Source organism: Toxorhynchites rutilus, chromosome 2 (assembly GCF_029784135.1).
Source record: "Toxorhynchites rutilus septentrionalis strain SRP chromosome 2, ASM2978413v1, whole genome shotgun sequence".
NCBI classification, from domain to species: domain Eukaryota; kingdom Metazoa; phylum Arthropoda; class Insecta; order Diptera; family Culicidae; genus Toxorhynchites; species Toxorhynchites rutilus.
The window spans coordinates 305,581,198-305,607,834 of NC_073745.1; the positions used below are offsets into that span (position 1 = coordinate 305,581,198).

The window sequence follows — 26,637 nt, forward strand, 5'->3', positions numbered from 1 at the left end:
ATTACTACTTTCAGCATTTCTCTTTTTGTAGGAATCCGGTTAGCTTCCACCAGACCTTTAATAACGTCGCAAAACTGCATGGAGAATGTGAAGACATCTTCTTTTTGCAACCACGCTATTCCCAAAACTCGATTGAGTCCCGTCTCCTTTTCCGGTAACAGAGATTTCGATGGTTTTAAGTTCGTCTCTCCTAGTCTTTCGAGTACGCTTCGGTTGCTCGACATCCAATTTCTAATATGAAACCCTGCTTGCTTATGCACTTCGATTACTTCCATCGCCACTGCCACCGCCTCTTCCGCTGTATCGAAACTGTCCACGTAGTCATCCACATAATGTCGTTTCATGACAGCCGCGGCTCCTCTCGGTAGTTCCAACTCTTGCTCCGAGGCATTCAGGTTTTTGATGTACTGAGAGTGCGCTGGAGAGCAGGCCGCTCCGAATATTGCCACGTCAGATACCATGATATTCATCGGCAAATCCGGTGAATCTCGATACGGAAACAGCAACGCACTACGGTCTTCCTCGCGAATCAATATCTGCCAAAACATCTCCTTCACGTCTGCTGATACAGCCACTTCCCGCTCTCGGTACGGAAACAATACTGAGAGTAGCGGTGTCATGAGATCCGGTCCTTTCAGAAGCACTGAGTTTAAGGATACGCCTTCAACTTTTGACGCCGCATCCCAAATAACTCTAACCTTTCCTGGTTTCTTCTCATTCATTACGACTCCGATAGGAAGGAACCAGGTGCGTCGTAGATCGAAACTATCCAATTCTTTCGCAGTTGCCTCGTGAATGTAGCCTTTCGCTATAAAATCCACTATCTGATGACGAACGCTGTCATATAACTCCGGGCTTCGAGCTAAACGCTTTTCCAGGCACTTGAAACGATGTTCCGCCATTGGTCTGCTGTCCGGAAACTCAATGTAGTCGTGCATCCAAAGTAATCCTGTCTCAAACTTACTACAGCTGGTTCGACGAGTGGTTTCTTCGAGAATCTTGTACGCTCGTTGCTCATCAACTCCTTTAACCGCTGGAACCACTGCTACACCTAGGCTTTCAACATCGAAAAAGTGGCGGACGTACTCGTGAAGGTCTACATCCGATTGCGCTTCAGACATATGTAGCTGTCGACGAGGAATGCCTACTTCTGATTTCCGTAGATTTCCACATACTGTCCAACCGATCCTAGTCTTAGTTGCGATCGGCTCATTCGACCTTCCTTCTCGAAGCTTCAAGGTAGCTAGTAGGTGGGAATTACTAAGTCCTATCAATATTCCTGGTACAGCGGATTTGTAGTTTTTCACCGGAAGTTTACTAAGGTGGACGAATCTTGTTGCGAGTTCTTCGAAATCCAACGTTTGTTGAGGGAGTTCCAAGCTGTTCACCGTGTACGCCTGTGATACCTTGAACCGTTTTTTCCCCCAGCTCCCGAAATTTCCAAGTTTACTACCTCCGACCCTGCTATATTCTTGGTAACACCTCCAGTCCATTGCAGACACAACGATTCTATCCTACCTTGAACCCCTATCTTCTCTGCGATTGTTCTTTCGACGAGTGTCACCGAGGATCCATCATCCAGGAATGCAAACGTGTCAACTTGTCCTTTGTGACCAAACAAAGTGACCGGGAGTATTCGGAACAGCGTCGATGATGTAAGTTGATGATGTATCGTAACTACCGCACTCGTAGATTCTTTGTTCGATTTCGACTCGACCTGTGACTCAAAGTGCAGAAGACGATGATGCCGTTTCGGGCATTCATTAATACCACATACCTCGCCCTTACACGGCCAACGTGCGTGCGAAGTGAGACATCGTGCACAAAGCTTATGTGCTTTGACCGATTTCCAGCGAGCGTCTAAATCTAATACTTTGAAGGCTGCACAACTTCCAAATTGGTGACGGGCTACATTGCACATTGGACAGAATTTGCTGCACGAATTTGTTTGCTTCGATTGCTGTGGTTCTTCCGATGATTTCTCCGGGTTTCTCGTTCTAGTTGGCTCTTCACGGTACTTTGACTGTTTCGTTTCAGATATCATGTGTGTGTTAACGTATGATTTTTGCTTAGATTTACTTCCGTCTTCTTTTACAGCTTTTGATGAAATGCTGACAAGCTGGGTCACGCCACTTGCGGCTGACGATATTTTTGCCATGTAACCGCTGAACACATTTAAGTCCACTACTGGAACTTGTTCCTGATAAAGCGCCCAACTGAATTTTGCCGTTGCTGGTAACTTGTCGACAAGTTCCTGAAGCAGAATGGGATTGGACAAGTGCCTTTCCAACCCGACAATTTACTTCATGAAATAAAGGTTCACAATAATGCATCGAAACAACTTACAATTTAGTCTCCGATTGTAGTAACAAATTAAAGAATCCAAAAAAGTACTTATTTTAGCAAAGATTTCTAGTCTCGTCCCCCAATCGTTCAGATTTAGAAATATATATATATTGTTTACAATTCTTCGTTTTACTCTTCTTTCTCATTCCTCTTCCTCGCTTATCATCACCTCTGACAGTTGTAGTTTAGGGTTTAGCCGTTAGTGGGTGATGGTGCGTAAGTATCGTTTTTGAGGGGCTGTTTCGGCGAACATAACCCATCCATTGCAGCGTTTTATGAACCATTGTTCCTCAGGTGCTAATGAACGGTGGTTTTAGATATCTGTAGTGAATCTGTATTGCAAAAATTACTTCATTAAAAAAGAGCATCGCTACTAGGAACACATCTTCAGAGAGCAAAACCTCAATAAAAGGAAGCGAAGGAGCGGAAGCTGAATAGAAACCCGCACATACAAAAATAAAGTCGTGCTTTGAATACATTCGACAAAAAAATTAGAGGTACATAGTTTAAAGTCGAAATTTTTAAGTAATTTTTCGAAATAACGTGAAAAATCAACGCATGATATAGGATATACATAATTTGAAGCTTGAATTTTCAACACAAACGCATGAAAACTAAAGTTAATAATCGTAATCGTAATTTCCAGGATACGCATAGCATTTTGTACTTTCGGCACAATTTGCGATGGAGTGCTTCTATAATTTACTCAAAACTTTCTTGGATTGGCTATATATTCACAGGGGTTTTGAGGATATACATTGGAATACTTGCAAAACTACAGACGACTTTCTAAAGCACTATAGGAAAACTGTTTTTGGCACTTTTTCAAAATGCAAAAATTTTTTTAAAATTTCGTTCGTTTTTTCATTGAATCAACGAATTAACTTTGCACACAATTTATTGGAATTTTCAAAACTGCAGCTTGTTCATCATTTATTGAATTATTAATCATCGAAGACGATGGAGAACTTTTTCATTCAAACTAAAATAAATTTGTATTGAAAGGTTCTACAGGCAAGTTCTTGGAATCCAATGAAAACTGGTTGATAAGGTAAATTGGATTTTTTTGACTTATTTAGCTGAAAGTTCCGAAAAACCTTGAAATAACAGACAGAGGATGGGTTCTTATTTGTTCCTATATTTTAATTCACTACATTCACATACACCAAGATGACAATGCGTCCTTAATATATTCAAAAACTTGAAGCTTTGAAATGTTGAAGTTGAAGATTTGGAATGATGTATGTTGGGTTTCCACGAAGTTACAGCATTTCAAAATCACTAAAATTTTTAACTTAACACTCTGTTCCTCTAATTTCTTTGTCGAGTATCTCGAGTTCTCTTCTACCAATGGAAATAAATCGATCGCTCTCAGTTCATATGGATGACTTTCAGAAAACACATTTCAGGGAAGAAATTCCGCCATATGAAAAATACGGATTTTTGATGCACTCAAGTAGCTCAACCCTTTTTTAAAAAACACAGAATACAGAGTGGGCGGAAAGTTCAATAATTCTTGAAAATACAGCTTGAAAATTTATCGTGTCCACGTGGATATTATCTAAACCCACTCCTCCCCCACCGTGGACAACCGTGGATATTTACGCGACCCCTACCCCCCTAAAGTTGTCCACGTGGTATGTTGACAGCCCCCTAGCTTCGTTATTCGTCGTTCGTCATCGTTTAGCGTATCGCATGTGTTGGTACAAAGGGGACGTGTGCCACTTTTTTAACACTTTCGGTCTGACACACCGACGCGAGTATAGGAGTAACTTTTTTGTACAAGTGCCTTTTTTTTCATATTCTAGAATATTGTTGAATGAAATGTATAAATGAATGTTAGTGGCGTGGAATATTTATAGAATATAATGCATAAGATCCGCCGGACTATTCTTATTTGATTTCAGTCCCTTTTGTAACTGGATTGCACGGATTCATATATTAACTATTCGTCGTTAGATTCATACGTTCAAAAGCAAAATATAAATGTGTGACTTTCGTATAGTTATTCGCTAAATATAATGGCCATACATATGCACACTTGTGAAAGAATTTCACTTGTGGAAGAATTGTAAACAGCAAACTATAAACTAATCGGTGGCTTATGGTAATTTTTAACAATTACAGTTTCGGGGATATTTTTTTTTATATTGAACAATATCGACAAGAAAACGCGAAAAAGGAAAGGAAGTTACTAGAAATCCTTTTATATCATCTTTTTATGTCCCATCTTAAAAAGGTATTAATTCTTTGTTTACCAACAATACAGAGACAAAGAATATTAGAAATATGCAAACTTTATATTCCAGAACCTTTATCATCTGGTAATTATCTAGAAGGTCGTTATACATTCTTCTATTCGATAAAAGACCCGAAAAACACGCAACAACCGCATGAAATGTAAAAAATATGTTTGTTTCGAGCATGCAGTTATGCTATGTTCTGATTCTTACTCCAATGAAACCACAATCGATTAATACGTTTTTATGTTAATTTATAGCTCTTTATACTTCCATGAATTATATTCAGTTGCTTACTTTTAATTAATAACAGTGAAAAATTCGAATTTCGATATTTGTGTTGGAGTATCAAAAATTACTCTGTTTTTTTTTGTCTGAACTGAAGGAGACTATTAAAACATAATAAGAAAACTTATTTTTTGCAGTTTTTTCATTCAATCATACCCTCTTCTTCAAATAAATGCCAATAAAGCCTGAAAAATACACAATGGCAACATTACAGACAAGTTCAATTTTCGGTCTGTGACACCGTGCGCGAGTATACGTGTTATGATTTTGCACGCGAGTACAGGAGGGTTAAAAAAGTAAGGGCCAATGATTCCTCCGGACCACAAACCGCACCAAACAATACATTTTTCGGTATGCATTGGCAGCTCTCGTATTATTTGTGTCTGCTCATGTGACCAAATGTGACAATTTTGTTTATCAACGTATCCGTTGAACCCAAAATGTGATTTATCGCTGAATAATTTTTGAAAGAGCATTGATCCTGATCCATGAGAGATTCTGGATTCCTCGAGTCGAGAAAGACGCACCACGCTAGATATGGGGTACAGACTAGGGGGCGTTACTGAATAACGGTCAGCTGCTTCCCAATAGGAAGTATCCCGTGACGGGCACACGTACAGAGCATTGGCGACTATTCATTTATTTATTTATTTTGGCTTAACGTCTTTACAACATGGCCTGATTCAAAATTTTCAAATCTTCTAGTGTATCGTTCGTTGCTTGGTGTTTTTAGTGGTGCGGCTTGCAAGGCCTGCAACCAACCCCACTATCTCGCAGGAGGACCATCGTGATACTGCTGCTTTACGTCCCGAGTACCACCAGGACTGGACAAAGACGCTTATAGCGGCGTCAATTCGCTTAGAGGATCTGTTTCCGGGTTTTTGTGGATTTTCTTGGGAACTGGCAATGTCCAATGCTCATCCCACCACACCCTAGACAGTTCCTATTTACCAGTGCAAGCCAGAAAAACGATCTATGACGATAGAATTTCTGACCCGAACGGGAATCGAACCCGAAGCCCCCATCTTGGCAAGCGCAACGCTTACCACTAGGGCATGGGGACCAGCATTGAAGACTGCAACATCCCAATTATGATAACACTTGTAATACTAACCTCGAGTCAACCGCGAGTAATCGGTTACATATTACTAACATAGTTGTAAGCAAACATTGTCGAAATATTGAACTCCCGGCCCGTTAAGCTGACGCCATATGAACCTTAATAAAAATATATATTTTGGATGAAAAAAAAAATGATTTGATAACAAAATTCAATTATTTGTTAGTTTAATAATGAAATGTCAATAAACACTTGCATCTTTAGTTTTGACATATGACACAAATTACTTGTGATCTGTCAAAACAGTGCGCTGAAAAACTAAACGTAAAATCGTTACACCTCTCGACTTAACAGCAGCAAGTTTTCTGAACACATCGTCAAAGTCCACAGAGTTAGTCAATTTACTTTCGATTGACAACAAAGCGAATCCATTTGAGCATACCGGTCCCATCGTTGACTGCAAATAATATTTAATTAATTCCAACTTTGATAAGCCTCTTCCACTAGGTGCCATAAAAACGAAAATCGTTAATAACAGTTTCAAACTCACTGTAAGATTTGGAAGCGTTTCTTAGAAGTTCCATTTCATGATGAACTGTATCACTGTACACTAATGATTGGCATCGTCTAGGTTAATTCCTGCGCCCTTTGAATATGTACGGAATCTTGAAATCTCTAGTAACTACTCACTTTCCGAAACTTCGTCGTAAAAATTTGCAAATTTGAGAATCAACGTTTTCAATTTGCCGTCAGATACTGCTAACATGTATCTTGCTTGAATTACGGCCACTTATTTGGCGATTTTGATCGCTTCTCAATGAATACTCTTTTCTGCAACAAGTAAAATTACCAGCATGTTGTCCTCATGGGTTCGAATAGTGGTGTTTTATAAACCCTTGAATACGGCTTTTTTGTTTCGCTTTCCCTACAAAACCTGAGCTCCTCCTGACATGGTTGGAGCTTTGTCGAAAATTCAGAACGGCACTTCAAGAAAATTGAACCGTCACTCTCCATTTAAGGAAGTATGTGTTGTAGTATAGAAATTTGAAAAAACACTATCTTTTTCCTTCAAATTCCCGAAATTTAGACATTCAAGAATATACCTCAGAATGAACTTTTCGTAAATCCCATCGTTATCAAGTTATAGTCATGTCCTAGGCTCATACGATAGCGGCATCTTTACTGATCATGGATAATGGATAGCGAAAATATTCCTTATTTCATTTGTTCAGAGCTCGAAAAAACGCCCGAAATTCGTGCCTCTACACTAGAATACCCCTTTAATGAGGGGTGTCGTTACTCAAATCTGTAACATTTTTCCATCCAAAACAAAAAACCCCAAGAAAGATTCTTTACATGAACATTTCCATGGTGAAATTGTTTACTAAACAATGACACCAATCACAGAATAAACTCGAACAAATTTCAAAGAAGACGTGTAACGTTCTTTCTAAAGTTTCAAATATTTTTTTTGAAACAAATATAATTATCACGGTCGTGGGTGTCACCCCTTTGAGCAAATTTGTGAAGATGCTGGTGGGGTTGTGGACCGGGTGCACCCTATAAAATCCCGTGCACAGATTTGTCTCATAATCGACATAAAACATATTCCCCTTTATTTTGCACCGCAAGTGAAGTGAGATAACACTTAGCTCCTATTTCCTTAATTTTAGTCGATAACAGAAGAGAACACGACTTCGAATCTGATTCCTTATTTGATGCAATCAACTTTTTTTATCCTTTAATTTCATCGCTTGCTCAATGATCTTCTAATCTTTACTCTTTCGTGTTTGTTCCACGTTACTGGATTGCAACTGCCATTTTCCACTTCATGATAGTCATCGTTCTATACCCAGGGGAGAAACCGCCTTTTGATGGCTCTTAGCACGTATGCGATAAAATGCAGTGGTCTGTACCACTTCGAGAAACACGTTACCTCGTTAAATGGTTGAAAATAGAGTTGGGTGATCTTTATAAAAAGATCGATTTTATCGAATCGGTTTCCAGATGCCAGATCTAGAAAACAACCTTCCGCCTGTAATTGATGTCAACATCAGGTCCTGTGAACCTATGCGCAATCGGTTACAGTTCATTCCCTCAGTAGCTGCCGCTAGCTCTATCTCTGTCAGCATTTGTACAGAAGTAAATCGTAGAAGAAGCAATCCAAATGTTAACATTATGTTTAAGAAAATGTTAGGTGGACTTTGCTGAGATAGAAAATCGATGTATACTGAAAACCAAATATACAAAAAGATCGAAAAGATCAAAAGCAAAACAATAGATTTTCTCGATTTTCTTGAGTACTAAAGGTCGATTCAAAAAATCGGAAATCGTAATGGAGAAGATCGATCTTCTAAAGGCGGAATTCCATCTATTAAACATGCTAGATGCTACAAGTCAATGGTTCTTGCTTATTGGAGTGTCTCTTTTCACGACATTATTGGTCTTGTCGAGCAATGTTGGCCTTATCCAATAGCCTGCGGATCGGTGCGGCGTGTGTAGCACGACAAACTCACCACAATAATGGAATAACAGAATATTTGATCATAAAAACAATAACATCAGAACAGATATGTTGGAGCAGTCATCGTTCGCATACTACTGTATAGTGGCTGAGGTGGAAACAAAATAAATAATTGCGTATCATATTCATTGTTGTTTACCATTGACTTGTAGCATGCAGCATGTTGAACAGAGGGAATTCCGCTTTAAGAATCGATCCGAGATCGCCCAATCCTAGTTGAAACATCGAATGATGGATATAAACGGTCCCGAAGCTCTTCTGGTATTTGAGGTTCCTTGCTCCAGCCATCAACTCTGGATTAAAACTTAGACAGGATCCCCATTTGGTTGCTTCATCTGCCACATTGTGCTTGAACTTCACATGTTCATCAACTGTGGTTTTAACCAGTATCTCTTCCATTACATTCGTAGTTGAGCACCTCACAGTTAGCTCACTCTGAAGAAACACAATGGAGTTTGAACTGCACCCAACTATAAAACGAGTTGACTCCATCTGAACCATTTCTCCCAGAGATGCTCGGCAATTGGTTCACCCCAGTCTGTATCTGACCAAATGTCTTGCCTGAGAATGCACAACAAAATGCGCTATCAATTCGAGGATCCCCTCGAGCGATTTGGCGTATCGTCGGTATGGTTTGATTTGCAATCAACTCCGAAATGTCCGGCTTTTGAGAACCATGCCACGAACTCGCTCTTTTTCTCTCATCTGATTCAAACTCATCAACTTGCTTGTAGGACATTCTCACCCTCTTACACGCCGCATAACTTTGTCTGATTTGTCAATGAATTTTTGGATCTGTAACAGTGGCGTCCCGTCCGCCCGTTCAAACTGTTCATAGGACAGGTAGACAATTTTGGTTTTATTACGTCACATTTGTAGCATGGATGAGGAATTATAGAAGCTAATTCATTTCTAATTTCCATTCTATTCCGAATATCTTTATCTTTTATGTTTGGGTGAAACTTTTCCACCGTGAAAAATTTAATCTACACTTGGCTACACTATATGAAAAATTTCTCTTCAATTAAAAGAAAAATTTTACGCTTTCGCGTGAGTTCTGACTTAATACCAACCTTTATTTCAATTTTGTACCATATATATACACGATGATGAAAATGATGAAGAATATCTCCTCTCTCCTTCTTGAAACCGATAACATATCGGTTTCGGTTAGATTACCCTATTTTCTATTTGGTCCCTCTTCATCATAATCGTGAGCCATAACGCAACGTGTAGTCCGCGACGGCTGCGCTGTCCTAAACAAATACATTATGTTTTTTGGACACAGTTGGTGCGCCTAGTGCTTACCGCGCTGCGAATAATGGAGAGGGCGATAATTGTATCCCAAATGGTGGGTGCATATATTCACTTCTATTCACAAGACGCAATCTGCATGTTGTGCCTTGTTTCATTTTGGATTAAGCTATCGCAGCAAATCTTAACCCTTTTGGGATTTCTAATAGCCAATAACATCGTTGGTGGGCCACAAGTATTTTCTTACAATCTATACAACGATGAAAAATACTTGAGTTTGCCCTCGTTCTGTCGGGGTCTTGTCTAAACATAATTTCAAATATTGCTTATTTTATGGATCTGCACTTGATCTGAGATAAGCATCTTCTGTCCGTAACACCTCACAACCCACATGCAACACAACACAATACTACGAAATAAGCAATAATGACCCATCCGTCATTGAAACACTTATCTGCACATACAAGTGCGACAGGGCAAACGCAGTCAGCTATGTATGAAGCGATCACTACTATTAATGTGTTGTATTGCATGAAAATGATATTTGAGGTTCAAAGTTTTCTGCTGAAAGAATCCGATGGAAACGATAGAAAACACATATAATTCTTGATTAAACATGAGGCTCACTTGGTCACGTGTCGACTCCGATCTAAAATCCGCCTAGAGTAAGGGTTTATGCGTTGTCGGCTACTCGGTTGCGAGTATACGTCAAACGATTCGAAGAATTGCGAACGAAAATTTCACGTTTGATTTGCATGTAGCTACTCGCAGCCAAGAGTTACTTCATAGATTTTTTTGTTTTTTAGTGGGTGAGTAGCCCTATACATACAAAATAAACGTCAAATTACATGATATGGGTATGTTCGTAATTCTTTGGATTGTTTGACTTTTCTCGCAACCGAGTAACTGACAACGTAGAACTCGGCTTTTGTGCAGGATCTTCCTTCTATTTTTAAACTATCTGGAAAACTGACATCCTCGCGCTTTCAAACAAGCCCCATCTGGCATCTTTAAACGTTGTCTCCTGGGAAATAGGCCGGAGCGACGATGATATCGGTTTTCCCTCGGGTCGTTGGAACCTCCAATTGTATTGCCACGATGTCTCTATTGAAGAATTCAGTTATAGGTACATACCTTATCCTGCATAAGAATTACTGCTCTTGGTGCAGTTTGTGTGCTATCGTAATGAAGCTTACATTTTTGTGTAGAAATTCCTCGGATCCTACAATCCTTAAACGATCAACTGGAGTATGCTATATCTAAAGCCAATACAGGTCGGAGTCGATTTTATACCAACTCGATTATATGTGGTTCGATTATATACAATTTTGGACTCGATTATATACAGTTTGGGGTAAAAATCGTGATTTTTGAAGATTTTGCTTGAATTTTCACCAGGAACTGTTTATATCGATATTGCAGTCAAATTAAGAAAGATAGAAGATAGGTATCAAAGAACAAATTGTAGAGCGGTTAAAAAGCTTCAATTTAATTGATAGAAACAATCTAGTTTAATATACATTTTTGGGATGAAATTAATAATAATACATTAAAAATTATTAACTTTTAAGTTTTTCACTTCCAAAATGTCATTAAAATCCACTAATTCAGATGTTCTACTACTATATCCTGTACTAAATTTTCTCACCTTTCAAATGAAAGCAACAGAAACGTCCTCTGTAGCGTACTTTGTAATGTAGAGCCAGTTTGAAACAACAGAGTCCGAAACAAAAAAGAAGTTCTATAATTCTGTCATTGTTGAAATTCGAACATTTGCGTAGAAGGATTTTTTTCATTAAATACGATCGTATATCTCCTTTTGAGAGAATCTGGATAAATTATTTTTTTTCGTGTGAGATAGGTGTTTTCTGACTTTAAGGGATTGAATCAAAAATCAAATTCCTCTTTTATATTCAAGAAAACAAAATAATACATGCAAAAAAACAAAATAACAAAAAATCTCAATAAACTACAACGTCTGGCATGCTTATCAATAACTGGAGCAATTCCCAGCGCACCCTACAAAGCCCTAGATGCTCTTTTACACCTTCTACCCTTGCACCCCAATATATGCAACTTGGAGCGGAACACAGTGCTCTTAGACTTAAATTAGACTTAAATGTTTGTCACCAATCCGACCAACCAGCTCAAATATGTATAGGGAAGAGAGAAAGCGGATTGCAAACCATTATTTTTATTTCGAATCCACTACATTTTCATTCAATCAGTTTCTTCAAAGCTATCCCGCGATAGAGCCGATAGAGTATGTATATAACATTCTTCCCCACCTTGGTAATGAGCCACACTATTTTGTATTATTATTTACCATCTGTTGATATATTCGAAAGGAATGTAAGAATTCTATGTACCATTTGGCATTCTGCGACCGATTTGCGAATATGACGAGCCAACAATCAGTAGGATAAAATGTTTCGCCTTGCTTGAGAAAAGGAATCGAAATAAAATTATCGTTTCGTGCCATACGCTTCTTCCAAATTCGATTCGAACACTTGAAGTTCAAGAACCGGAAAATAGTCACATGTTCTGCTTCGATAAATTCCAGACCTTGGCAACAGCAAGCAGGTTCATCATAATAAATACGACAATAATAACTAATGTTATAGCAATAAGAGTAGTGAATTATTCCGCTAGTGGAGGAAAAGGAGGGGTGCGACTGCCACACGAAAACATCTTTCCACAACATTTTCTGGCTTGTCACCTCTCTCCCGTGGGGTAGCGCAATAGCCTAAATCAAAAGTCACACCACAAAAATATCGGCGGCCTTCTCCATCGTATGTAAAACAGCTATTAACAAATAGTTACAACACAACCATCGCGATCCGTATTGACATCGATTTAGGTCGGTTGCCTGTCGCCCAAAATTGTTCCGTTCAATGACTTTTGCGGTTTGACTTAGGGCGGACGGATCGTTTCGATAAATGTTTATTATTCCTTTACCATATCCCACACTTTATCGATGTCGCTCATTTTACGTGTTTCCCAAAGGTTCCAGTAAACATAGTAGAACATTATCAATCCATGAACCTATTGCAAAAGTTCGATTCGTCACGCTTGTCCTACTTTTTCTACATTCTTTTTACACCGAGTGTTATGCTCCTGGGCGACCTGAATAAAAAATCGAACCAATAAAAACAAAAAAGTAAAATTGTTTTCCTTTTTATTGTCCATCTTTTCATTATCCAGGACTAAACATAATCGGTAGCAACGTTAGCACGGCTGCAAACGTTAGTTTATTGCCATCGAGTGGCGGTGGAGTGCTTTCGCCCACTGCCCCGCATCAGACTGCTCTGTCTACCGGAATCTCCGGAACACATCCATCTCCCACAGTACCACCAACAGTAGCAGCAGCAGAGCAACCATGTTTGACACCCCCAATAGTTCCTACTTCGGCTGGTGGCTCTGTAACAGTCGTTGCGCCTCCCGACCTGCATCATCATCAGCTGCTACACCACCACTCGGCAGCGTTCGTCGAGGTGGAATACAATCTCTGGACGCGACCCGATTGCGCCGGAACACCGTACGAAAATCAAAACAGGACCTGGTTTTACTTCGCTGTGACGGGTAGGTTTGTTGTTGCTTTGTACTATTTTGTTTGGTCTTGGAACTGCCGGTGGTAACCGACCGAAACATTGTATCGATTCTTTATTTTTTGGTTTTCATTCTGTCTCTCTCTCTCCCAGGTGGACGACCCAACCAGATTGTCAAGTTTAATGTGATGAATTTGAACAAACAGGCGAAGCTATTCAGCCAAGGAATGCATCCTGTGATGAGAGTAGGACCGGCCGGCAGATGGGAGCGAATCAGGGATAAGCCATCGTACTCGGTGAGTGCATTTCGGGATAGTGATTCTGGCTGGAATCAGATTTGTTCCTATCGAGACACAATGTTGTGCATTGCTCAGTGAGTCAGTTGCTTCAGGGAAGGAATCATTACTAAACAAGCTAGTTACTCAATCGCTGTCATGACAACTTACTTAATTTTCAACAGATTTGATATATGTAAACGGATATTTTAGACAGGGCTCCGAGCGATCAAACGGCAGACTCCGGGTGAATTGAATGTGAAGACAGAAACAACAATTCTGCTTGCTACCAAAAATCGATTGCATGGGTTTCTGTAAAAGTACAAGATTTCGGAGTTTCTACTTCCAGATCAAAAGAGTCTTGTTGTCTTGTTGGCTTTTTCCGGATCAATGAAGTGGAGTTGGAGGCAAATTCTTCGCACGTATATAGTGAAAAACGTTTTCTCGCCGTCAACTTTGCAGAAGTTACATTTTCCAAGATTGCGGAGACCGCTAATTGAAGGTCTCGATAATCAAAAGAGCAACTTGGGGCATTTATCATATTACTGTGAAGTCGCTACTAAAGAGCATCTCATATGTTCCAAGTTCGCCAGAAAAAAATAAGGACAATTTTGAGGAATTCCTTAATTACAAACGAGAGATAGTTATTGAGAGCGGCACACGGAAATGTAAATAGTTTTTTTTTTATTTTGGTTTAACGGTTTACTGCTCTACTGCTTTTACTGCTCTAATATTTTTAAAATTTTGTTTTTCATATGTCTAAATTTTGTCGGTATGTTTAGAGCATTGCGCTGTACAAAAGTTTTTCTCGTATTTTAAAATGTATGAGATTATATTTACATTGGATTTAGATGGTTTACCAAATTCATAGGAGTCAGCAGTACGATAGAGAGAAAAAAATGTGAGAAAAAAATAAAATCCTCGTGGAAAGATCATTCGGATTAACGAGAAGAACACTTTAAAAAATCCGAATTGTTTTTTTTTTATTTTAATCTTACAATTAAAAACCACGAATACAATAAAATAATCGATTTCAAGAAAATAAAAATAATAATGCAGACGATGAAGAAAATTATTTTTGTGTCTCGCAATGCTCTTGAAAATTCAGGAAAAAATACGCCACATGTAGAAAAAAAAGACACATACGAACGCATGTGTTATATTTTTTTCTTCTAAATTTCGAAATGCCAGAAAATTATTTTGTACTGCGTATTTAATTTTTTATTATTATTCGATTTTTATTAGATATTTATCACTACACCTTAGTAAGATGTACTTTCAGTATTTTTTCTTATTTTTGTCTCAAAGCTATTGAGAATGGCGTGAAAAAAACCAAAAGGTGCATTTTTCACCATAGATCCTATGGTGTACCATATAAGGACTCAAATATATGGTACTACTGCCAAAATGTTCTATTTAGTATCCTATACAATATTTTCCATACAGTTGGTGATTTGGTTTGGGGGACTTTTTACTCCCTTACCCACCCAGACTCTTTATAAAAAAAATAAAAAATAAGAAAATATTTTTTGTACCGCGCAACACTGGAAAAAATCACACATATCTAGAAAAGCCATAGGAACACATTTAAATATGAATTAGTAGAGTAGTACTGAATCTCTAAATCCAAAAAAAATAAGTTTCAAAATTTCAGTATTTTTTAATACTAAAATTTTTGATGAAATTTTTCTTGATACACCGTAGTAAGATGCACATTCAGTATTTTTTCTAAATTTTTATCTCGAAGCTTTTGAGGATGGCGTGAAATAAACGAAAAAGTACGGTTTTCACTATAGATCCACTGTTGCTGGATTACCTGGATACCAATTTGCTGGATGGTATATATTCGACTCAACGATCAAGCCAAGGTGAGATTGCTTCTGAGGAAATTGGATCCGTCAGGGCACGAGAGGTACACCAGTTACATCCTCCCGGAGAGTCCCAATATCTGGTATACGACCTTTCCGGTCAATATTTACTATCCGGCCGGATACCGGATAGTAACTCACTATTCCGCCAGATACCGAATATTATAAAAAAATGTAAGGGGTTGTATCTAGGACACGACCGCATATTTTCGACGTAGAACTTCGCAATTATATTATGAAATCCACTTGTTTACCACTTCGAATATTATTTTAGGATGAATCGAAATTTTTTTGTAATAAATTATGTTCTTCGTTACATATAAATTTGATGAACGTCCTTTTACGTTTGATAGGATGCCTAGGACTACCAAAATAAGTGAACGGAAGAATTGTCAAACGATCATTGTATTTTACATTTCCCTCTGAAATTATTGCACATCTCATGTTTACGTAGTTCTCGAACCGCGTTCATTCACCTCTAGTATCTGAAATGACGATTGTCCCATGCTTCTCAGTTTAAAAGTACGTTTTAAGGAAACATATTCCGGTCTGCACAACGACAAGCGAGTAAAAAGTACTCAACGCCAAAAAATACCCCCGACTTGCATGTGTTTGCAAAGCGGATTCCCCCAGGCATATTATTTTTAAAGTCCGTGTTAGGGAAACACAGCTCAGTGGGAAAAAATACACCCGACTAGCATGTTTTGACAAAGCGGATTCCCCCAGACACATTGATTTTGAAGTCTGTGTTGGGGAAACCGGGCCAATCAAAATATGGCAGTTAGGGCATTTAAATAACATTTTACAGTTATTAAATTGTTCATCTCATGAAAAATATTTTTTTATTTATTATGATAGACGCATAGAGATAATTTCTATCAATTGATGCAAACATCTTTCCGATCTGTTAAGAAATATTCGAGTTATAAGCATTCGAAATACGGGTAGGGTTAGCACACAAATCGGCAGAACAAATGTATGGGAAGAAAGAAAGTTCTTCCAGTTTTCATGAATTTAAACCGTTTAGAGATTAGCGAATTGTAATGTATAACATATTAAACAAATCTTAGAGAATTTGCGATTCGATTGGTAGGCAAATCATGAGAATTTGTTCACAGTGAAAATAGTTATTAACGCTAACCTTATTTCATAAAAACGTGACCTGTTTTCTGAAAGACGTAGTTCTACGTCAAAAAAAATCTCCTAAACATTTAACTTATGTAACCCAGCAGCCTATAAACATCATTAACGTACAATTAAAATCAAAATTTGATTACTGACATGTAAGAAATGTTCCGACGTTTTTACATGTAAGAAATGTTGTTTCAATTAAATAATTATCAACAGTACTCAAGATTAACCAATGGTAAAATATGATGAATGTATAGTAAACTTTCAGCAGTTGATTGTACCATCCGATTACGCTTTGCTTCGTACACCAGGACAGCTTCAAAGAAAAATTTTTCGCTGTAAACATCACAGCTGAAAAATTAACTAGCAAACCTTGGGATTGGGGGTCCTGCTTAGACTCTAAGTCTTAGAGTGACTATCAAATTTAAGAATTGTTGTTGCGATCGATTCGGAATGTTTTCACATAACAGTAGATTTCGTTAGCATTTGTATTTTCTCCCTGATCGCGATAATCATTGTTATTTTCCTTTTCCATTTCGTTAAAACATTCCTAAACATTCCTTTCATAAAACGTGTCGTGGGCTTCGGATGTAACGTTTAAGCCAGTTTCATCTCTTACGCTTTGTTTAACAGGTGTTGAAGACGACAATGAGCTGTTAAAGGGCGTCCCACATCAAATTGCATCACGATAAAAACGCTGTAGAAAATTACCCATTTTGCATTTTCTCTTGAAAATTTGGGTAGAAGTAGTTTAGCGTGTATTGTTTACACTATTTTTTTATCGCTGTCAGATTTTCGAAAATTCGGAAAAATTGTGCCACCAGCATAGTCGCGAATTGATTTTGCATAAGCACCTAGAAAATCCTCAACTCTCTCATCGGGACATCGACATCGAAATAAAAATTTGAGCAGGAGTGTGTCTCAAAGTTATATTTTTTTTTCAAAATTTAGACATTTTTTTGTACTGTGTATTATTTTTTTTATTATTTTATTTTTATTATTAGCTATTTGAAAAAAAAAACAGCTTGAAGATATTTATCAATCTAGAAAAGCCGTGAGAGCACATTTAAATATGAATTAGAGTAGTACTGAATCTCTAAATCCCAAAAAAAAAATTCAAAAAAATTTAAATATTTTTTTAGTACTAAATTTTTTGATGAAATATTTTTTTGATAATTTTTTTGATACACCGTAGTAAGATGCACATTCAGTATTTTTTTTAAATTTTTATCTCGGATCTTTTGAGGATGGCGTGAAATAATCGAAAAAGTACGTTTTTCACTATAGATCCTACGTCAAACCACATAGGGGTTCAAAAAACCGCCAAAATTTCTTATTTAATATCCTTTACAATATTTGCCATACAGCTAGTGATTTGGTTTGGGGGCACCTTTTTACTCCCTTACCTAACCACTCTTTAGAAATATTAAAAAAAATATTTTTTGATACCGCGCAACACTGAAAAAAATCACACATAACTAGAAAAGCCGTAGAAAAACATTAAAATATGAATTAGAGTAGTACCGAATCTCTAAATCCCAAAAAAAATTTTTTCAAGATTTCAATATTTTTTTTAGTACTAAAATTTTTAATGAAATTTTTTTTTGATAATTTTTTTGATACACCGTAGTAAGATGCACATTCAGTATTTTTTTAAAGTTTTTATCTCGGATCTTTTGAGGATGGCGTGAAATAATCGAAAAAGTACGTTTTTCACTATAGATCCTACGTCAAACCACATAGGGGTTCAAATAAACCACCAAAAATTCTTATTTAATATCCTTTACAATAATTGCCATACAGCTAGTGATTTGGTTTGGGGGCACTTTTTACTCCCTTACCCGGCCAGGCCCTTTGCTTTAGGATCACCACTCAGAAAAATTGATGATAGCAAAACATGCGTAATAGATATGAAATATCTTAGTTGAAATAAAATAATTATATTTTTCGACAATATGAGTAAAGCCCATACTTGAATTCGTGAGAGCAAACTGGAGCGATTAGGTTACAAATCATATATTCCAAGACATCTTGTGAGCATATTCGGAGTGATAACTGGAATTACAAACAATATTTCGGACGCGGAAATTATTTCCGGAATATAATCTGAGGTGCAAATATTGAAATTTTTCCGACTTTCGCCTTATGTCGACGGAATGAAAATCCTTAGCAACAGGATAAGTATCACATTCCGAGTACAAACGTACGTTTAATACTTTCTGTTGGAAGATAAAATCTGTTCTGGGCCTCAGTGCTATGAAATTTATTAATGCGGATGTGAATGTCTTAAGCAATTTGTATTTAATTTCACAGATCGCCAACGATATATTCTTCATATCATTCCTCCATCGGGCGCCGGAGTCTGCAGAGACGAAGACATACTACGCGTTCACCTTCCCATTTACCTACAATGAACTGCTGGAGCAGTTGGGCAACTTCGATAAGCGCTTCGGCCGACACCCATTCGAATGGCACCAGATAGCTCACGAGATATCACTGAAATATGATGCCTCTACCGGCGCTGGACCAGTGGAAATACTTCCTCAGACCGTTCATCACGGTCAGTCCCAGAAGAAAGGCAAACTAGCCAAGGTAGCGAAAGTGGAACGGCGTAGTCCCCACTCGTTCGATGATACGGCCCGTGATGGTACCGGGACCGATGATGCGACCCTGCCGAAAGTGAGTGATCCAGGGGGAAAACTACTGGAAGAAACCGAACCATCTTCATCGATGTCGATTGACGACAGCAATACATCCGAGTCGATGCAACAGATAACGAAGCTAGTGAATAAAGTGAAAATTGAGTTACCTCAGTCTCAGCCAACACTCACCGACCCGAGCAAGCAAAGGTTACCAATTTACCAGCAAGTACTGAACGTTCCTACCCTAGACGACGACACGAAAGCGACGAATCTCGACCACCGGGACGATATCTACTACTACAGAGAACTGCTAACGCATTCGGTAGAGAAGCGACGGGTTGAGCTGCTTACGATCACCTCGTTCCACGGGATTCAAACGACTCGTGAGGACCGACTGCAGAATCTATTCCCCGACGAGAAGACACCGCGGTGCCATACGTTTAAACATAAGAAAATTATCTTCATCTCATCGCGCGTTCATCCTGGCGAAACGCCAGCCAGCTTTGTGTTGAACGGGTTCCTCAGTATGCTGCTGGACAGAAGGAGCATCGTATCCATCACGCTTAGGTAAAGTTGTTTCTATTCAAGACTTAGAAAAAAGACTAACTGACTTGACGATGTTTGATTTTTAGGAGAATGTATGTGTTCAAAATTGTACCGTTCCTTAATCCGGACGGCGTTTACAATGGACTGTATAGATCCGACACCCGAGGCCATAACCTGAACCGAGTATATCTCACACCGAATTACGAAACACAGCCTTCGATTTATGCTGCCAGAAAGCTCATCAGGTATAGATTGATTACAACCGTTCTTCCCTTTTATAATTGTGTTTGTCTTCCACTAGATATTACCACCTCGGTACAGACGAACCAGAACCGTATGAACTAGAGATGGACAAAAAACCACCCCTATCAAAAAGTCCCGACACAAGTAGCGAAGAAAACGCTGTAGAGGAGACACCTTCAGCTACCGCTGAAGTTAGCAGTGCAATAAAGAAGTGTCCGTCGACTAAGAAAGGTATAGCTTTAACCAGATCTTCCCAGAATCTCATACAAACTAACAGAGCGCAATCAAAAATCCCACAACTTCCCAAACTAACACAACCGACAGCTCAATCTAGCACGAAAAGACAAAATTCGGTCGAAACCCGGAAAAATCGAACGTTACCGTACCACAAAGGTTTGCAGCAAATGTGCTCACCTGCGAACAACGAATCCAACACGACGTGGTCCACAACGCTGTTGAATAAAATTTTTCGCCGTCGAAAACCGGCCGAATCGAGCGGGTATAGGCTGCGCTCGATCGCTTGCAGAGGAACGTCCGTGTGTCTCACTCCGGTCGTCGAGGAATCTGCAGATCTTGTTCCCCTTTCAGCGGACACGAATCGATCGGCTTTGCTGCTTTTGAGCAAGACAAGCAGCCTAATTGTGGAGATATCGAACTCGATGGAGAAAAGCTTCGTAGATGGTTCGTTGCAATGTTATGACATTCACGCCTTGGGTCGTTATTGATTAGCTTTAGCATTAGTATTACTTATGCCAGTGTTTTTGTATAAGTACTGGTTAGGAAATTGACCACATCCACGATTTCATGCATGCGTCTTAGAAACCCTCATATACGTAGCCTACATAAAATTTAGCGCAAAATATAGCGTTAGGGGCTTGCAATTCCAGCTGAATCCTCGTTGCATGATAATTGATTTCCATTCCAGATAAACCATGATTCTCCTTCTCTAGAATTTATGTACATACACTAAATGGAGGCTGGATCGGCTAAGCAGAGTGAACGCATATAAAAACTATATCGCTCAAACGTTCCTAACGATCTGATTTATAAAACTCGATACGATGTTCACATTTTTTTTTGTTCTTTATCTGAAAAACTTTCAGCCGCCTGGTTCGCCTCTGTGGACATAAACAAATCATTTCTCATAGAATGGTTACATAAAAGTTGGACTTCAAATGACACAATAATTAACACGTATAAAAATATTTTAAAAGCATTTTTTAAGAAAATAGCTTGCTGATTTGCTTTGCTTTAGCAGATGGCAAGAATGTCTCCAGGCATGGCTCCAGTCCAGTGGAGAGGATACCGTGCCGTTAAAGATTGAAAAATGTTCTTAATCCCCTTCATCGTAGAGGAAAAGAAACTTCTTGGTGGAACTGTTCAGACGTTAGATCCTGAACAACAATTCGGTATATTTTAAGTAGCAAAAAACTAATGCTACTCTTCCTGAAACGTCGCTCAAGATATCTCCTACACTCCCCTTGTTCCATAGAGATTTGGCAGATCATCATATTTCGGTCAACCACACAGACGAAGTTGTGAATTTGGCAGAGATTGCAGAGTAGACGGAAAGGTCCTCTTTTGAATCCGTGTGAGTGCAGTGATCGGTCCTCAGTCTGGACAGGATCCGTTGTTCTCTTATTCTTTTTACGTTATCGAACCTGGCAATCGAGCCCTTGACTTTTCCGAGGAACTGCCATGTTCAGTGTGACGAATTCCGGCAAATTGTGTCGGAAAACTCACATGAGGAATATTTTTTCCCCTCTTGGGTTTGAACCACTGCGTCCATTAGTTTGAACTATTGTGGTATAATCCTTTTTTTTACTACACTTCAAGCTTATCTACTACTTATTGATGAAGGAGTAGACTGAAAGCTATAGCGAGATAGATGCCAATCAGGAATAATCTGTTTGTTAAAATTTATAATCCTGATCGACGACGCAGACCATATTTCCTTGCTCCTTGCTCCAGAATAGCTTTATCAAGGTGTTGAAGTTTGCGTCTAGTTAGAGCTCCGCAGTTACAGAGCAAATGTTCCGAGGTTTCGCTTTCGGCATTACAAAAGCGACAAATATCATCTTGTGCTAAACCTATGTTTTTAAGATGGTATTTACTCGGGCAGTGTCCTGTTACCAGACCAATGAATGTGCTTAGGTCTTTCTTCCTAAGGCTCAGTAGCTGTTGAGTAATTTTAATTCTCCGCGTAGTAAATTTTTTCGTCTGTTTAAGTTTTGCAGCCATCCAATTGGCTGTCACTTCCCGGTCTTCCCATTTATTCAGCTCACTTTTCAACACACAGTCAGAAAGTCCACAGAATGGTTCTGGACCAGTGAATGGTTGAGCCGTTCCTGGCAAGTTCATCTGCTCGATCGTTGCCTTTTATACCGCAATGGCCAGGAATCCAGTACAATTGTACCGAAATTATCTGACTTAATTGTCGTAAAAGGGAAATGCATTCCCAGACAATTTTTGAAGAGCATTCAAAAGCATTTAGAGCTTTAAGTGCCGCTTGACTGTCTGAGAATATGCAGATGTTAGCATGTCTATATTTTCTTTTGAGGCAGACATTTAAACATTCCATTATTGCAGTTATTTCTACCTAAAAAACTGTTGGCCAGTTTACCATAGCCACAGAGATTTTTGTTCTGGGACCATACACTCCAGCACCTGTTCTGATTCCCATTTTCGACCCATCAGTGTAGAACATGATTGAACCATTACGAACGTTGGGTCCTCCTTCATCCCATACTGAACGAGAATGTTCGATCACTCTTTATGGAAGTTCATAATTAGTCCTTGACATGAGCAATACTTCCTTCCTGATGTACCCATAGATGTCCTGGTCGCACCGATGGCATAAACGACACTCGCCAAATCGGAGACGAAATACAATTCCTGATGGTCCTTTTGGCCTGATCTTGTGAAAACGGTATTTTTCTGCTATGATGGTCTTGAAGTATTCTAGAAGATCGGCCAAGCTCGCCCCGACTCGGAGTTGCTGATTGGTTCTCGTTGAAATTTTTTTTCCGAAAACCAGACCAGTGCACTCGATACATGTTTATGACAGCTCCCTTCATCGGGTCTCCGACTGGTAGTCGTTTGGCCACACGCAGAAACTTTCTCCGCTTTTTAACCTCCCCTTTGATGTCCTCGGACCACGAATGCAGCGCCTTTTCCCCGGAGTTGTTTTCGTTATTGGGATTGTCTCTAGATAGCAAGAAGTCGCAGGATGTTTGAAAGGCTGCCCAGTCGGTTTTTTCGAAGATTAATCTGGGTTTGCGAGTTGTGAGCGATCGTTGAAGCTGGTGGCTATCGGGTGATCGTAATGCCGGATATCCAGCAACGAGAAAAGCCTCGAGCAATCGACCACAGAGTTCAGAAGCTTCGCAACAAAAATCGTTTGCTGATTTTTCCGTCGAAGTTCCGAGGTTTCCATCCTCAGCAAATTGCAGCGATCAGAATGTGGTTGGAGATTTTGTGGATCGCGCCATGGTAGACTTCGTAACCCGATGAACTCCATGGTAGACTTCGATCCCGATGAACTTGCACTGAACACGTTCGATCCTCAAACTCCATGTTAAGTGACGAGGAAACCAGACCACCGAAATATTTTCTAGAATTGGTAGTACCAGAGAGCAATAAAGAACATTCAGGAAATGGGGATCAGAGAAGTCTTTTGAATTTTTTGTCACAAATCCAAGCTGACGATTTGCCTTGGTGATCAGAGCTGAGCGTTGGAGATCTAACGTTAGTTCCTGGTCCATAAGGTTATGTTATGGTTATGGTATAGTTGGGAAACAGACGTCACCTCCTCTTGTGCGTTCCGAAAACTGGATCGTGCATCTCCCTGGCGCCGGGATAGTAGGTGAATACCGGTGGGAGAATAACATCCGCTCCGACGGAGCCTCGAGTACCGAGGAATATCTCTGGGTTTCTTTCCTCATCGACGATGATTAATATCATCGTCCGCAGGCTGCAGTGGTTGTCCAGCAGTTCTGATAGGGGGGTCCGCAATGCTGGAGCGCGCTGCATATCTGGGGCCCTGCTGCTTTGGTCAGCAACAGTTCGTAGCGGAGAATGCCGCAGGTTGTCCGTCGATTCCGATGGGGCATCTACGTGGCTCCAATTACCCATATCTCGGAGAGTTGAGTGTCTGGCGATAGGTGAGGTTAGAGTTGGACCGAACATTTTTTAGGTTGGCGGTTCTTATAATTGGTCGGCAGGGTGTATAGACATTCAGGTCGTTGATTGAGTCGAGGGATATCTGGAGGCAAGGCGGGTTGCTTGCCTACTGTCACGGATCTCTGACGGATGTCCTTCGGTAGTCAGGTAAGCGGGGATTCGAGTTTTATTTTATTCGAGAGCGTTGCATTTGTAGTAGTTCGATTCGCAGGATGGGCAATACGGAGTGCTGTACAGAGACTTGATCATATCCGTGTTTTTCAACGCCTCAACTCCTTTCAGGCGGTCATGATGGTAATGTCTTTTTCTTCTATTTTTTTACCAGGTCATTGAGTCTTCGATCCAGGACTGCCTTCTTCTTTGGTGGGCCATTTTCTACCATTTACTGTCTTCAAGATTAATCTTGCCATTTTATACACGACGTCCTGGTCTACTACAATCTATTTGATTGTATTATCCTTCCGGGTTTCGGACAGGAACGGGTGGCAAGGTTGTGATCTGGGGAATTGCATCGACTGAGGAACGAGGGCTGTTTGCACTTGGAACCTTCCGCCGGAGTCACATGGTTTACGGAACAATTTCCACAGGTTGGCGTGTCTTGTCGACACTTTGTTTTTGTATGACCGAATGTTCAGCATTTGAGCTACATGGGCGACGGGTAATACAGCCTTGTTCTGGTTCGCAGATAGCCAAAATAAGTGAATTCAAACGTACATGTACCTTTCACTCCCGGGATTAACGTAGAAGTGTTTTTTAATGTGTTTCGACCGGTCTGCCGCTTGAGTATTCTAGTCGCTATCACTTTGTGATCTTTGAGGCAATCCACAATGTCCCCCTCCTATATAGTTATTGTCTGTGCGCAGCTCTTGGTGCTGTTCAAGTGTTTGTGGTATGTGAGTTTGATGTTTGTATCATCAGGCAGTTCTGTCAGCTGTAACAGAGCCTCCGCCTGTTTTCGGGTTCGAACCTTAAGAGCATAAGTCGCACCGTTGCTCTCGGGGAATGCACCCTCGATTTAGCAAATTACGGACCGCAAAGAAATCAGTAAGACATACGCCTGGGACCGTGCGTTTTGGGGCAAACTTGTACGCTTCATTTTTTCGGATTAAACGAATGAGATCGTTTACTTCGGTGTGGATGAGACGAAGGCGAGCCTTGTTAAATTTATGGTAGACCAAGGATTTAACCATCAAGTGTAGAAAACATGGGTTATTTCGTGATCCATCCGTAACAGACGGAACGCGAAACACGAGAAAACTCGTGAGCGCACAGTAAGTGAACTGTGTTACTTACTGTGCGCTCACGAGTTTTCTCGTGTTTCGCGTTTTCTCAATAGACTTGCGAATGAGGAAAGCGGCGAGGGTGCTTATCATTACCGTCGTTATCGTTACCATCAAAAGTCAATTGTTTATCCAGTAGATTCTTACCTTTTCTAGCACTTAACATGAAAACAGCAATCAAAATAGCCAAAACAACTACAAAAACTGAAAAACTAAAGATGCCAGTGTTTTTTTACGGAATTTCCTAACGCAAACGTTTCATCCCTAGTTTTGATAGACTTTTTCGCAAATGCTTAGTATTATAAATTATAGGCTTCAAATGGTTATACCTCAAAGGATGTTAGTGGTTTTCTTTATTCAGTTCTTTATTACATTAAATGATTATTGTTTTTCCAAGCGTCAGTTTCCTTTGCGATTTAGATGAAAAAAGTGTATTGATCTTGTGTTAGAATGTGCTCTATTCCTCGTTGCATTTGAATCCTGTGGTATTTCTAGGAATTACCTGTATAATACATGGAAAAGTCCATTATAAATTGATTGGTTCAGAGGAAAAATATTGCTTGTGCTACGTGTTCGTAAGGTCGCATTCATTGCTTAGCTGTGTTGTGTTACCCACCATAGGTATCGAATCGTTTCTGTGCTGTGTTGCAGGTCCTTGAATCAGTGGAATATTTATGCTGGCTGTACGGTGAAATGGAGTGTTGTGATTTATTGACGTGGGACTACGTGTAACCGGAGTATATGGGGGGTAAAATGAAAACCTAAACACAGAACATGCAGGAAAAAATGAAAGATTCCGAATGCTTATAACTCGAACATTTCTTACTGGATCGGAAAGATGTTTGCATCAATTGATAGGGAATATTTCTACGCTTCTATCGCAATTAATAAAATGTTATTTTTCATTAGATAAACAATTGAATAACTGTAAAATGTTAAGCGTTATCTAAACGGCATAACTGCCTCATTTTGATTGGCCCGATCTACGATTTCCCTAACACAGCCATCAAACCCAAGCAGCCTTGGGTAAATCAGCATTGCAAATACATGAAAGTCGGGGGTATTTTTGTTCCGACTGAAATGTGTTTTCCTAACACAGACTTTAAATCCAAGGAGCGTGAGGAAATTGGCATTCCAAATACGTGTAAGTCGGGGGCCTTTTTGGTCCGACTGAAATGTGTTTCCCTAACACAGAGTTCAAATCCATGTA

General features: G+C 39.5%; 1 protein-coding gene across 3 annotated transcripts in view; it reads left to right on the forward strand.

The window, feature by feature from the left end:
- The window catches only part of LOC129770842 (uncharacterized), a 42,333-nt gene that overhangs the window by 5,602 nt on the left and 10,094 nt on the right, over positions 1-26,637 (forward strand). For 2 of the 3 annotated variants that reach the window (XM_055773953.1, XM_055773955.1), the window contains exons 2-7: positions 12,917-13,294; positions 13,414-13,556; positions 18,848-19,743; positions 19,809-19,967; positions 20,024-20,196; positions 20,290-20,646. In XM_055773953.1, coding sequence (XP_055629928.1) covers positions 12,917-13,294; positions 13,414-13,556; positions 18,848-19,743; positions 19,809-19,967; positions 20,024-20,196; positions 20,290-20,646 — 2,106 coding nt within the window. The remainder of the gene's footprint in view (positions 1-12,916; positions 13,295-13,413; positions 13,557-18,847; positions 19,744-19,808; positions 19,968-20,023; positions 20,197-20,289; positions 20,647-26,637) is intronic. The other variant, XM_055773954.1, reaches the window with a different exon arrangement.